Source organism: Pelobates fuscus, chromosome 1, assembly GCF_036172605.1.
Source record: "Pelobates fuscus isolate aPelFus1 chromosome 1, aPelFus1.pri, whole genome shotgun sequence".
NCBI classification, from domain to species: domain Eukaryota; kingdom Metazoa; phylum Chordata; class Amphibia; order Anura; family Pelobatidae; genus Pelobates; species Pelobates fuscus.
In genome coordinates, this window is record NC_086317.1 from 236,947,539 (window position 1) to 236,961,769 (window position 14,231).

Sequence of the window (14,231 nt, forward strand, 5' to 3'; positions counted from 1 at the left end):
GGTCAAAAGAAGGACTTGACAGGCTCAGAAAAGTCAAAAATAGTGAGATATCTTGCAGAGGGATGCAGCACTCTTAAAATTTCAAAGCTTCTGAAGCGTGATCATCGAACAATCAAGCGTTTCATTCAAAATAGTCAACAGGGTCGCAAGAAGCCTGTGGAAAAACCAAGGCGCAAAATAACTGCCCATGAACTGAGAAAAGTCAAGCGTGCAGCTGCCAAGATGCCACTTGCCACCAGTTTGGCCATATTTCAGAGCTGCAACATCACTGGAGTGCCCAAAAGCACAAGGTGTGCAATACTCAGAGACATGGCCAAGGTAAGAAAGGCTGAAAGACGACCACCACTGAACAAGACACACAAGCTGAAACGTCAAGACTGGGCCAAGAAATATCTCAAGACTGATTTTTCTAAGGTTTTATGGACTGATGAAATGAGAGTGAGTCTTGATGGGCCAGATGGATGGGCCCGTGGCTGGATTGGTAAAGGGCATAGAGCTCCAGTCCGACTCAGACGCCAGCAAGGTGGAGGTGGAGTACTGGTTTGGGCTGGTATCATCAAAGATGAGCTTGTGGGGCCTTTTCGGGTTGAAGATGGAGTAAAGCTCAACTCCCAGTCCTACTGCCAGTTTCTGGAAGACACCTTCTTCAAGCAGTGGTACAGGAAGAAGTCTGCATCCTTCAAGAAAAACATGATTTTCATGCAGGACAATGCTCCATCACACGCGTCCAAGTACTCCACAGCGTGGCTGTCAAGAAAGGGTATAAAAGAAGAAAATCTAATGACATGGCCTCCTTGTTCACCTGATCTGAACCCCATTGAGAACCTCTGGTCCATCATCAAATGTGAGATTTACAAGGAGGGAAAACAGTACACCTCTCTGAACAGTGTCTGGGAGGCTGTGGTTGCTTCTGCACGCAATGTTGATGGTGAACAGATCAAAACACTGACAGAATCCATGGATGGCAGGCTTTTGAGTGTCCTTGCAAAGAAAGGTGGCTATATTGGCCACTGATTTGTTTTTGTATGTCAGAAATGTATATTTGTGAATGTTGAGATGTTATATTGGTTTCACTGGTAAAAATAAATAATTGAAATGGGTATATATTTGTTTTTTGTTAAGTTGCCTAATAATTATGCACAGTAATAGTCACCTGCACACACAGATATCCCCCTAAAATAGCTAAAACTAAAAACAAACTAAAAACTACTTCCAAAAATATTCAGCTTTGATATTAATGAGTTTTTTGGGTTCATTGAGAACATGGTTGTTGTTCAATAATAAAATGAATCCTCAAAAATACAACTTGCCTAATAATTCTGCACTCCCTGTAGTTGAATGGCAAGTGATAAGTTGTTTGATCTTAAGTAACTTTCCGTTGACTGTTAACTGGGCAAACTTACGTTTTTCTGATTTAAGACTCCTACAGGGTACGCAGTAGCCATATTGAAAAAGGCTACCTGAACATTAAAAAAAAAAAAAAAAAAAGAAAAAAGTCTATTAGTTGGTGCTTTAGAAGTACTGTTAAAAATATTGTTTTAGACTCCTATTTCCCCAAAAAGTGATTTTTCATCATGGAACAATAATATTTTCTAAAGAGTCATCTTTAGAATATGCCAATGCCTTTTAATTATGGGTTTGATAGCTCCATTATTTCATGAATGATTTAAAATTAAGGGTGAATCATCTATTATGTCCTGATTATGAGACTTATATTCTAAATACAATTCTCTATTTAAGGACTTAACCAAATCAGAGCTTCCTCAATCTCTTCTTGTGGTGTGATCTAACTGAACCAATTCCTGAAAAGAAACATCCAGGAGGGCAATTGGAGTGTTTAGGTATTTTTGGCAAGAATTAAATAAATAAAAAAAAGTTTATGGATGTAGTATGTTTAATTCCTATTTACTTAGGACATTGATGTGTTATTGCAGCCAAAGTTAAAGGGATCCAACCCTTCCCTCTCCCTCTCCCTCCCCCCCCCCTTTCGCTACACACTGATGTGTACCATTTATGCACATATATAGGTAGACTGCATTTGTGGACGTTGTATGAAGAGATATAGCTCTTTTGAGAGATTTGGATTTTTTTTTCTATAGGTTTCAATTATCTTGAAGTAACATTTTGCTGTGAAACATCTCAGATATTAGGGAGTTAATACTAGGTAGACATAGAGATTCAACGTCTCCATGTAAACATTAGGCACAGCTATATTATTTCCTCCGTGTCTGTGCTCTATCCATGTGGTATCATCATGCTATTGGCCTTTAATTGATTTATTATGACGTGTGGATAAAGTGCTATATACATATCACCTCCTGTTGGCATTATCTTCTTGATGCCCAAATTAGACTACAGAGATCAGAGAGACTACACTTCAAAAGGCGATTGAAGACACCCTTTCTGCCAGCTCATATGGCAGAAAGGGTGCCTGCATACTTTTATTTTATTTTTAAACACAAAAGTAGGCATGCACAATAATGAAGTCCATAGTCTCAATGTGGTATCGTAGGCATCAGAAGGTTTTGTGACTGTTTATGTCTAATTAATAATGCCAGTAAAAGTATAGGTATCCGATTTGTAACAGAGGCCTCTGGGAATACTATTTTTAGCCGTAAGGTGTCACAAGGTGTGGTGAAGACATGTCCACCCTCTGGAATTGCTGGATAGTCCCCAATGTCAATGCACTGACTAATTTGGGAGGAGGAATCATAATTGTACTTACCGTAAATGTGTATTCCCTTATAATTAGAGGCAATGCACGTTTCCCCCTATTGAATTTTTTTTCTTCCAGTTTAATGCTCTGTATGCTCTTAATAAGGAAGGGGGATTAGGAGGGGCTTAATTTATCCTTATTTCCTGCCTTTCCTTAAGGACACAGTGGATATTCCGAATGTATGTGCCCTGCCTCGAATCCCAAGAAAAAATACATTTAGGGTAAGCAAAATGTGGATTTTCTTTATTCCCAACACTGTTCACTTTTCGTGCCAGTGCATCTACAGCAAGTGTTCTGAATGTACCTGACTTTGACAGATGCCCTATGTTGCCTACCCTGTTCATGCCCATATAGTTAGTGAATTTAGGATACCTTTTATAAAATATCACATACCAAATATCTAAGCTTTTTTAGGAGTGTCATTGAGCTCTGCATCTACTTTGCCTATGTGAATCCATATCCCATAATGTTTTGCATATACAGTCATGGGAAAAAGAACACTCTTCAAATGTTATGGTTTTACACATCAGGACATAATCTGTTCCTTAGCAGGTTTTAAAATTAGAATTCGGAAAATACAACCTCAGATTAACAACACAAGACATATTCCACAGTGTCATGATTTAACAAAAATAAAGTAAAAATAGAGAAAACATCTCCATTTTGGCTTTATTTTTGTTAAATTATGATGCCATGTAATAGGCCATGTGTCGTTCATCTGAAGTTTTATTTACCCAATTTTAAAACCTGCTAAGGAACAGATAATTATGTCCTGATGTGTAAAACCATAGCTTTCAAAGAGGGTGTACTTTATTTTTCCTAAGACTGCTTTTCTTCTTCCTCTCTTGCACTTATTCCATGCTATATATCTCCCTGTAGAGCAGGGAGCAGAGGTTACCTTCATCTGTACACAGGAATAGCTTATCTTACCACTTTAATAATAATAATAAAAAAAAAAAAGTTAATTTTAAAATACGAGTACTGGCTGATTCATCACATTAAGATACAGTAACAATCTTGTTGACCTAACCCTATAATAGCAAGCAATATGCACATTTTTGGATTGTTAGTGACATTGAGCTCTGGCAATTACTTGTTAGCACAGAATCAAGGACTAGATTGTTATAATTTAGACTGTGAGCTCTACCCAAGAGGTTAATTGTGAGAGACTGCTAGAAATAAATACACCAATGGAACACCAATATTGACAACATTTAAGATTAATAGAATTGCACAATACTGCAAGTATCTGAAGGGTTATTCTCAATAGAAAATATATAAAATAAAATATTCTCTAATTATGGGAACAAAATAATCATAAAAACTCTAAAATGTATAATATGTCCACAGTCCAGTAATTTTATTTCATTGTTTTCTTTTTAAATCTGTCATTTCAAATTGCACAAACAAAACTGAACAGCATTTTTTTTTCTTTGTTGTTTAAATTCTCTCCTCTGTACACTCAAAACAGTGACCTAAGAACACCACAATATCCAACATACACAAACCTCAGGGAATAGAAGGGGGGAGAGTACATAGACTGGAATCATGGTGCCTTCTTTGTTCCTGAATGAAATGGTCCCACAAAAAAATAAAAGCACAGGGTACAGCACAATATAGGGCCATCTGTTCATTATGGAGTGAGCTACACACACTAGCATATTTTATATGCGTAAATGAAGATTCCCTTACACGACTGGCGTTTTTGATTTTCGTTTACGCAAGAATGTCTTGGCTGTTGCTAAAATAGAGCTGCACAGCAAGTGTGGTGTAGAATATGTAGATTAGTGTTCTTTTCTCATTGGCAGTCTTGCATGTGGAATAGAAACTTTTTTTCTTTTCTGAATATACAATTAGATTTATATGCATTTAGATAAGACAGTACATAAGCTGCTTACATACATCAATTTCTGAGTCAATATTACGTTTTTTTCCTAACACTACAGAGTGCAAATCAGATTCTTCACAGACTGCTAGCATTGAAAACCCCCTTTCCTGCCAGAGTCTACCAAACTTATTTGTAATGCATTGCAGATCCTGTAGGGGGTGCAGTGGTTAGCGCAAGCCTTTTCTATAGCAGGGGGCCAGACACACATTGCTCTGCAATGCCCCTGGTATTGAAGAGGTTTTTAAAAAGCAGTCCTTTGGAAAACAAAAACAAAAACCCCAAATAAAATGAAATTAAAAGAAAGCCCACTTACACAAGCATTCAAAAACTAATCCCATCAAAATAAACAGTTTAATTCTAGAGAATATGGAATGTGAAACAAAAAAATAAAATAAAATGAATGGAGGTGTGATCCAAAAATGATGTAGAAGAAAAAAAAAAAATTGTCCTTCATGAAAGAAAAGGTTTGAGAACACGGAGCCAAACTCTGCAGCTTTCCCTGTTATGAGTTGAGAGGCAGAAGAGGGACGGTGGTATTCAGTAAGAAAATAGCTCAGGTTCAGAGGTTGCAGCCCTATTATCTTACATGGTATAACCAAAACTAGGTTGGGGCTGTCCGTAGGCAGGTGCAGCATAACCGTAGCCGTATGGTGCTTGAGGAGGTACTACTGGAACACTGGGTCCTGCTGTCAACATCAGCTGTGGCTGGCCTATAACAGAACAAAAAGTGTTAAACCATGCAAATCATGCTGTGTCAAACCTAAGACATTTTCTTTACATCTATTTAAAGAGGTACCTAAGTGCTATTCAGAACTAAAGAGACACTTTTTTTTTTAACTTATATTAAATTCATAGTGCCTACGTAAACCAAAATACCTAAAGAAAAGCACAAAAAATGCTCTGTATAAGGGATGGTTAAAGACAGATGTTCTAAAACTACATGCTTACGGCTGGCAAAGTACTTGTACTGCAGATGTTGTACTTTAAAATCTGCAGAACCAATCCTTGGTTCTGGATAGATCTATTTGTTCGGGTATGGATTAAAAGGCATTTGGTTCTTATGGACTGTATCAATTGAGCATCAAGTAAACATCTTATAATATTTCACGTGTAGTTTTTATAGGGACTGTAGTGCATCAATAAGTTATAAGTTGCATGGGCATTATACGAAGAGACAATTACCATAAACTATGGGCTGTGTCTCTGTTGCTTGTTCTTCTTCTTTCCTTAGCGATTCTGATGCATCTAGCTTATCAACCTTGAAAACAGGAAAATAAAACATATTTAGAAATGCACAACATGGGCAATAATGCCTATTTGATGGCATGTGGTGGAAAAGCCTTAATAATTCTTAAGACAAACTTTCTCTTGAAACAGTTATACGCTTACAACCAATTGTAGCCTTGTGATGCAGTAAAGAACTATCCCTTAATATGCTTATTTACATAAATACAACATTTGAGATTTTTTCCAGTGCACTTCTTACTTATATCTGTGTTAAAGCAGTGGTACGGTGGGCATTGTAATGGTATAAAGATATGGGAAATATTTAATGTTTTTATATCGTATATTTTTCTCTTGGTAGCTTTGTTTCAATATGCAACAAAATATAAAATATTGCTATTAAAAACTAACACGAGTTTGTTCTGGGATTTGATATGTGATCAGGAATAAAAGAAAAGGTTGATGTACAGAAAACAGAGTACCTGGGCTTCAGAAGTGTTTTTAGATTAACAGTCACTATCCTATATATTTGCAGTTCACAGAATGAAAGGACAGACGTTTTTAATGGGGAAAATGCTCCTTTTTTTTTAAAAATGGTATGAAGATGCTGTCGGCATATCTGTACCTAGTAGAAGTCCTTTTTTCAGTAACCGCACACAAGCCAGGCCCATAATCCAATATCTATCTAGGTGTACTACTGCTTTACATGAATACAGTAAAATAAACATCTTGCAGATAGACATACACGTTGCTCCCAAATACTGGACAATATGGTTTATAATTCCAGATACACAATAAAAGTAAGGTGTTAAAATACAAGTTTTGATGCTTGTTAAAGCAAAAAAAAAAAAAAAAAATGAAAAAAATACAAAAACACAAAAAAAACATGCAAATCAGAATTTCTATGAAATTTTCCCTGACCTCATTTCAAAGGCATTTCCTTCAGAACTGATGCTCTGGGCCTCATTCTGACCATGTCTCACATGTGCTTCATTGTGACGCTCGATATGACCCTATATCAGCAATCGTAGCAAAGTGCCTCAGACACAGATTCATTATACAGCTAGCATATTGAGAATCCATAATGGCCAACCTCGATAGGTTTTCAGAAGAGGAGGAATGGGCAGGTGTAGATGTGGGAATCTGAAATAACGTATCTTCTTAGCAGACTATGTATGAGTCAATTCATATTCCAGTACTGAAGGACTATGAGCAGAAAGGGCTGGAAGACACCACCTAAACAATGCCTAATGCAGGTTCCCACTCCATACTCAAGCAAAGCAATGGTTCACAAATTCAAGGAACGCAAGATTGTTTGGATCATTTTTTTTCTCATGCCAAAATAAAAATAAAATTATATATATATATATATATTTATACAAAATTAAAACAGCCAAACAAAAACCACAAGTTTAAGCTGGCAAATGCATGCCATCTCACTTCAAAAACTTTTTTTATGCATTTTAGCCACACATTCTACCCTGAGGAAATAAAAACAGTTGACTATAATTGCTTGAGGATACATTCTGACCAAAAAATAAATAAATAAATAAATAAAGCATTGCAAAAAATAATGCAGGGCAGGTTTCCAGAATCTACTGTAATTAAATAAAATCCATCTTATAACCCAAAGCAATCCTTCGCATAGCAAGGGCATCAGGTCACCATGGCAACACGAAAAAAATCACCTGCTGAAATTTGTCATACAGGAGAGATCAAAAGTCATCTCCTTTCTCCACCAGTGATGGAGAGGCCATAGGCCAATATGGTTCCATGATTAATATGTGGATTTTGACATGTATTTTTTTTAAACATATTTGCTAAATCTAGAGAAGGGCTTAAAATGTTAAATCCTATGTTTCTAGCCAGACTTTAAAAATGACTTGTCAGGGCTAAATGTTCACTCTCCAACGGCTAGATGATATTTTGATCCCTGATATAGTGGAAATGTAAACAGAATATTAAAAATCCTTGGAAACAACAGTTCCTTTCTAAGATATGTATGAGAGTATGGGTGTGTCCAACTCTCCTATCCTCTAAGAAAATATGGCAAGTCTAATCTACTGCAAAGAATTTGCATAGTTCCAATGTTTACACTGGTATTTAATTGTTGTAGAATACTGAAGTCTTTGTCCAAATCAAAATATTTTCTTAAAGAGGTATCAATTTAAAATAAAACCAATACTTCCAAATAATAATAATTAAAAAAAATGTTGGGTCAAAACAGCAACACCATAATGGAGTGGCATTCATGAAAGCACTTGAATTTTTACAGTGCACTGTTAGCATTAGCACATCAGGAGGTCCATAATTATTTGGAGATATGCCTCTTTTTTACTACTGAAGTGTAAGTGCGACCAATAAATTTGTTATACTTTTTTACATACGTGCTTCACTATATTCTTATTCTTTATTCACATATCTGGTTGGAAGACTACCGCTCATTTTCGTCAGAGTACCCCTGAGTGGGTGAAAGGCTCGTTTTTCTCATTCGTTTGTGAGTGTACCTATATCACATATATTGAGACCTAATATTTAATATATTTTTACGCTATGTTAGCTTTTTGATTTATTTATACAGAAACATATACCGGAATATCTACTTAACAGGTTATTCTGTTTTATATTTCACGTATTCTGGGTGGGTTCCACTTTTCTATATATAACCACTGTTAGCATTAACTCACAATACTGGGAAGTATGAAACCAGGATGGGAAGAGTTAAGTGTTCAGAGCCAAAAAGAAAGTGTGCCTGAAACATGCAGCCACTCCCAAAAAGCATGCATGCTTAGTGCACTAGAAGCTCTGCCAGCCAAGGCTGTTCACATGCAACATGGAAGTGTGCTAGCATGGGCAGGAATGTTCCGCAATGGCCTAGCTATCCCTGCACTTTGTGTAGGCTCTTCGCTAGTATTCATGTTATAACAAAAATGTGGGATGGCTGAGCAAGGGTCCCCAATCTGTACTGTCCAATCATACCCAGGATTGTTGAGAGGTATATCAAAATGGTTACTGGAGTTGTTAGGGTATCTCCTAAGACTAGTGTCCATGATTAGGTTTACTAGTCTAGCCAAATTACTTGAGTATAAATGCACGCAGGAGGCCGTGGACTGCTACTCACTCTCAGCCATGCTTCCATTGCATCACCATTAGTGTCAAAATGGCTTACATGGGTTCATGATGCTTTAAAGACTAATTCCTAACACTCATCCTGACAAACCTATTTTCATACCACTGAAAATTGATATAGCTAAAATGTACACAATTAACATAGGTTTGGCCATTCCAATCACTATCCTAACATGGTTAGTAAGATTTTAAAACCCTTAAAAAGGCTTTTCCACAGAGGCTGCAATAAGATGCAGAGCTAAAACTCCCTAGGAAACATGCATTTTGGGGGTTGCGTCATTTTCCAGTTAGCATTTTATATGTGCATGAAAAGTATAGGCTAAAGAACTGAAGCAAGACGTGAAACCTAAAAATGCAAAATCCTAAGACAAATCCCACAGAAATGCATCAGTCTAAGCACTAAGAACATGAAGATGTACTTGCAATGGCTGCTTTATACATGCTATCATTTACTGGAGGTTTAAAATTTACCTTTTCTGTTTTCACACAAAACACACACTTTGTCAGCTACAGAAGGCATTTTTCCTAATAATTAAAAAGTAAAGCAGTGCACCCAATCCTATGGTGTCCAAAAGGTGCATAGCTTTCTATACATAAATGCATGTTAACATGAAGGTGACTCCAGTAGGATTGGCATCTTAAAATGCCTGGAATTGATGTAGCCAATCAAACATGTCTGCTAAATATTACCGTAGTAACAAAAGGGTTAATAGGCACTTATAACCTTTTCAATAATAATAATAATAATAATAATGTCATGTTGAAATTGGGGTCTTGTGTGTAGCTCCCCACTTTGGGAAGAACATATTGTGCTAGAAAGGAGGATTGATTTAAAAAAAAAATTAAAAAGTAAAAATAAAACACAAATAGAAAACCTCCTGAAATCTGGATATTCCAGATTCACTTTAACAACCTATTTAAAAAAATGGCACGTTAAGAGAGTTGCCAATAAAAAGGGCAACACCATAATGATCCTGCACTTTTAACTGCAGGCCATTGAACCACCTAAAAAAAGCAAAGGCTTACAAAAAAGAATATGTGTAATGTACCCCCATGTTTTAGGTTTAGAGCGAACCTGCTTTCAACATATGAATGACAATAACTCCTACCACTTTCAGCTAGGCTTGGCCTCATGGGAGATCGAATTGGGTGGCACTTTCCTTTAACATACTGTCAACTATGTTTGTAACATAGTTACTTCTAAGCTTCTAATGCTACCCAACACTAACTGTATATTAGTAGAATTCTTTTTAATAATCCTGTGGTAATTATTACACTGCTCAATTTAATCAGGACTTTTAAACAAGCAATTTTACCAGCAATTGCTTCAGTTTATACAGTTATTCTAAAAACTGGCAGGATGAAGTTTGCTTTACAAAAACAAAGGGGCTTTTCCTGGTCATTTTGATTGTATGGGAGCTGCTGCTTTCAAAGAGATCATTTGAGAAAGTTTAATTTTGGGAAACAAAACTGAAAAATATAACCTATCCCGATACAATTTTCTCAGAACGGAGCCATGGGGAAGGAGGGAGTAGGGTGGGTACACTGTGCCAACAATGATTTGGGCACTTATTTTTTTTGAACAGACAAAATATAATTTTCCACTTAATGCTAATAATCTGCTTTGAGGTGAATTCATCATTTGAGACAAAAATAAGCGTTTTGTTAATCTCAAATGGTTTAACCCTGCATATTTGAAATCGTAAGGCTCTTAATGTCCCAATCTCAACATGAATACTTGCAAACTTTGATTTATGATACAAAGCCTTACCATTAAACGTCAAAAATGAACATTGACACCATAAGAACCGAGCACTGGAGTAAAGTAGGAAAGGACACTTCTGTAAATGACTAATTAGTACTTTGCCTACGGTCAGCAACTTATTAGTAAAAACAAGAGATTTGGAAATGGATCACAGTTCAAGAATGCAAACAACTAGACATATCTGAACATACTCGAGATTCATGTGAATGCTTAAATTAACCATGGCTTTAGAAAAAGGTAAATCTCTTAATTTGTGGCATTTGAACATCAGCATACAGCCCTAAGGTTCTATACACCATTGATGAAAGCTCCTGGCCAATGTTATAAACGGGTTTTTTTTACTGAAATTGTTACATACATTTTGGAATAAGGATTGAAGTTTGCCTAACTAGCCAAAAGGAAAATGTAAATCTGTTGCAAAGATACAGTTTAAACTGTACCATCCTTCAAATTAATGTTTATATTGACTATGTCTTGATAAATTTACATTAGTAACTGTGAACCAATTCTGCAGAACCTATATAAGTAGATATTAGGCAATTAGTAGCAACAAAACTACTAGAAAAATCTCCTAATTCTAACTATTTTAGTTCTGTTTTAAACGGTTGGCAGAGGCTTGGTGAGTTTAGGTTTGGAAAAGAAAAAAGCAGCAGCAATACGTAATATTATAAAAAAAAAAAAAAGAAAGAAAAAAGAAGGAAAGGGAGAGGAGTGAGAAACTCATGCAGATTCTTTAGACTTAGTCTTCCAGGTTTAAAGATGGAAAACAAGAATCAACTTTCACCTTTTCCTTTATTGCATCAACCTGCAAAGGAATTCAGAGGGTGCAGCTTAGAAAATCAATTTCAATAGTAAGCATAAAAAAGGAAGAATAAGCAAAAATAAAATAAAATAAAAAGCAATTGGGAATTAAAAAATTATATAAAAATACATAAGGAAAAATAACAGGGTACACAAGAGGCATGTGTATTGATTTACTTTTTCTATGCCAGATGAGCAGAAATATCATAATACCATCCCAAGCCTGAATTCATCAAAATCTGGAACACAGATGAAGTTATTTAGCTTTACTTATCAATACAACAGAACGGTCCAGAACATGTGTTATCTGCAGAAGTTTTTTTTTTTAAGTGCCTATCATGTATTTAGAGTAAAACAAAGTCAGCTAAATTGTTGAGTCTAAATGTGGCCTCTCAAATGTTGAACTTCAAATCCCATAGTTCTCGGTCAGGAGATGCCGACTGAGAAAAAAGGTAGTTGTAGTGCAACATCATCAGCATGGCTGCAGTAAGAAACATCAGGCTAGCAAGTTTCTGTAACAATGGGGGGAAAAACCCAAAGGTAAAAATTATAAAATATGCAATACAATTCAATACATTCTAATTAAAATAGCAAATACTTCCTGTATCCAGCTTAATGCAACAGTAAGCCTCAACTTCCAGCATTTCAGAATTTAACACTGCAAACAGGAAAAACTGAACAGAATGTAACTTTATGGTATTCGACAAATATTCTGTTTCTTCATGCTTACTTTAATGCACCAAGCACATATATGTATGATACATTTTGTATCTCAAAAAAAAAAACAACCACTGAGCACTATAACAACTTCAACAAAATTAATTTATGGTGCCAAGAGCACTGGCACACCTTTAGAAGTTAAACCATTTACAAACGGCTTAACGCCAAATTCTCAGTGCGGATTGTTCAAGCACCATTGCCACTGATTGGCTTAGAGCTGTAGCTACCTATTTATACAAAAAGTTAGTACATACACAAGTTGGACTGAACAATCTTTTCATAGGAAAAAAAAACAAAACAAAAAAAAACAAAAAAAAAACACATAACTGCGGACATGTGAGCCAGGCTGTGTGCAAAATGATAGCAGCTGTGTTATGGCTGCTACTGGTTAACAGAGCAATTCCACTGTTTCCAAGTATGGAGTAAAACTGCTAGAGTCTAACTTATCCCATTATAAAATTACTGAGAGAGCCATCAAATACTGCTTCTGAAGAAGAAGAAGAAGAGAAAAAAAAAAGTTTTAGTTTATCTCCCTGTCCCTCCCTACCCCTTTAATGTAATTAATTTATATCCCTAAATCTGTTATACAAGGGGAGAATACCTTTGTCTATACAGCAACTGGAAGAATGCGAGGGGTGAACTTAAGGAAATTAAAAAGAAATGCCACATTACAGAGTAATGTCCTCAGCCTCTGTTACAGGTATGACTTCTATTTTATTGTATCCTATCAAAAGGAACACTATAGGGTCAGGAACATAAACATGTATCCCTGACCCTATAGTGTTAGTGTTAAAAACGCTACTTAGCCCTCTGGCTAACTCATCTTATTTTCAGTGCTGTGCAGGTCTGCTGGCTTTGCCCCCAGGGCTAAAATCAGAATCAATTCTCATCTAATCACAATTCCCATAGAAATAGTCAATTCTGATGTTCTCAGCCATGAAGGTGGGCATCAGCATCTCCTCATTGATCCATTAAATCAATATCTAGTTATTTAAAGGAGTATTCTAAGCAGAATGACTATCACAGCTCATATTCGCTTTTTCAGAGACAACATTCATAGAAACATACCCACTAAAAAAAAAAACCCAAAAACATACACCCACCCCCACCCCCCTAAAACACCCCCAAAAACTTTGATAGCACAGATAGACTAGACAATGAGCTGTAATGGTTATAACTTTTAGAATGTGTCTTCAATTTTACCAAACACTTCTAAAAGACATTAAAAACATTCTTAGAGAACCAAACAAACTTTTTTTTTTTTTTAAAAAGTGAGTAAATCAGGTGGCAGTGGTGTTTGGAGGCAATATATATATACACAGATCTCTCTCTATATCTATCATTTTAACTCTATTCCCTACAAAATTTGGATGATGTAAGTCACTAATTGCATGCCCATGTTCAAACAAAAGACAGAGGGCCTGGCTATAGCAGAATTCATGCACAGTGGATTGTTGCAGATCTTTCAGCACCACATTCACCGTTAACCCTTTTGGGTCAATGCAAATATTGTATGGAATTGAAATTCCTCATTCTGGCGTTGGAGACAAAGGGAGATTGCTTGTTGTGCAAGGGTATCCCCCCCAGTTTTTATCAAACTGCTTGAAAACAGGCATAGCTTTGAGGGATTGTGCCTATAATCCTCCTTGTACTATAATTACTACAAATAATCCCTAGTATTTATAGTCTTAGAATGACTTTCACTCAGGAGTGGACAGCTATTGTTCATTTGTAATTCACAAAAGTAATGAGAGGTTGAGAATATACACATTCACGCCACCCACTCTAGTACAGATACTCGTAAGTACAAAATGTCACAAAAAACACCCACAAAACAATATGCAGGTGTATTCCAAACTAAATTCATGTAGAGTACGAAATAATTACTTGGACAAAAGTAAAAAAAAGTTTATTTTACAAAATGTAAGGAATTCCTGTTCATAGCTCTTTATAGAATATTTGGATAGAACACCACAAATAATAGGGCA

General features: G+C 36.0%; 1 protein-coding gene across 2 annotated transcripts in view; it reads right to left on the reverse strand.

Annotated features, from left to right (window-relative positions):
• Positions 1 to 4,050: 4,050 nt before the first annotated feature.
• CLTC (clathrin heavy chain) overlaps positions 4,051 to 14,231 on the reverse strand; it is a 90,408-nt gene continuing 80,227 nt past the window's right edge. For both annotated transcript variants that reach the window (XM_063455272.1, XM_063455281.1), the window contains 2 exons: positions 5,787 to 5,862; positions 4,051 to 5,314 (listed from right to left, as the gene is read on the reverse strand). In XM_063455272.1, the coding sequence (XP_063311342.1) occupies positions 5,187 to 5,314; positions 5,787 to 5,862 (204 nt within the window). In that variant the 3' untranslated portion in view covers positions 4,051 to 5,186. The remainder of the gene's footprint in view (positions 5,315 to 5,786; positions 5,863 to 14,231) is intronic.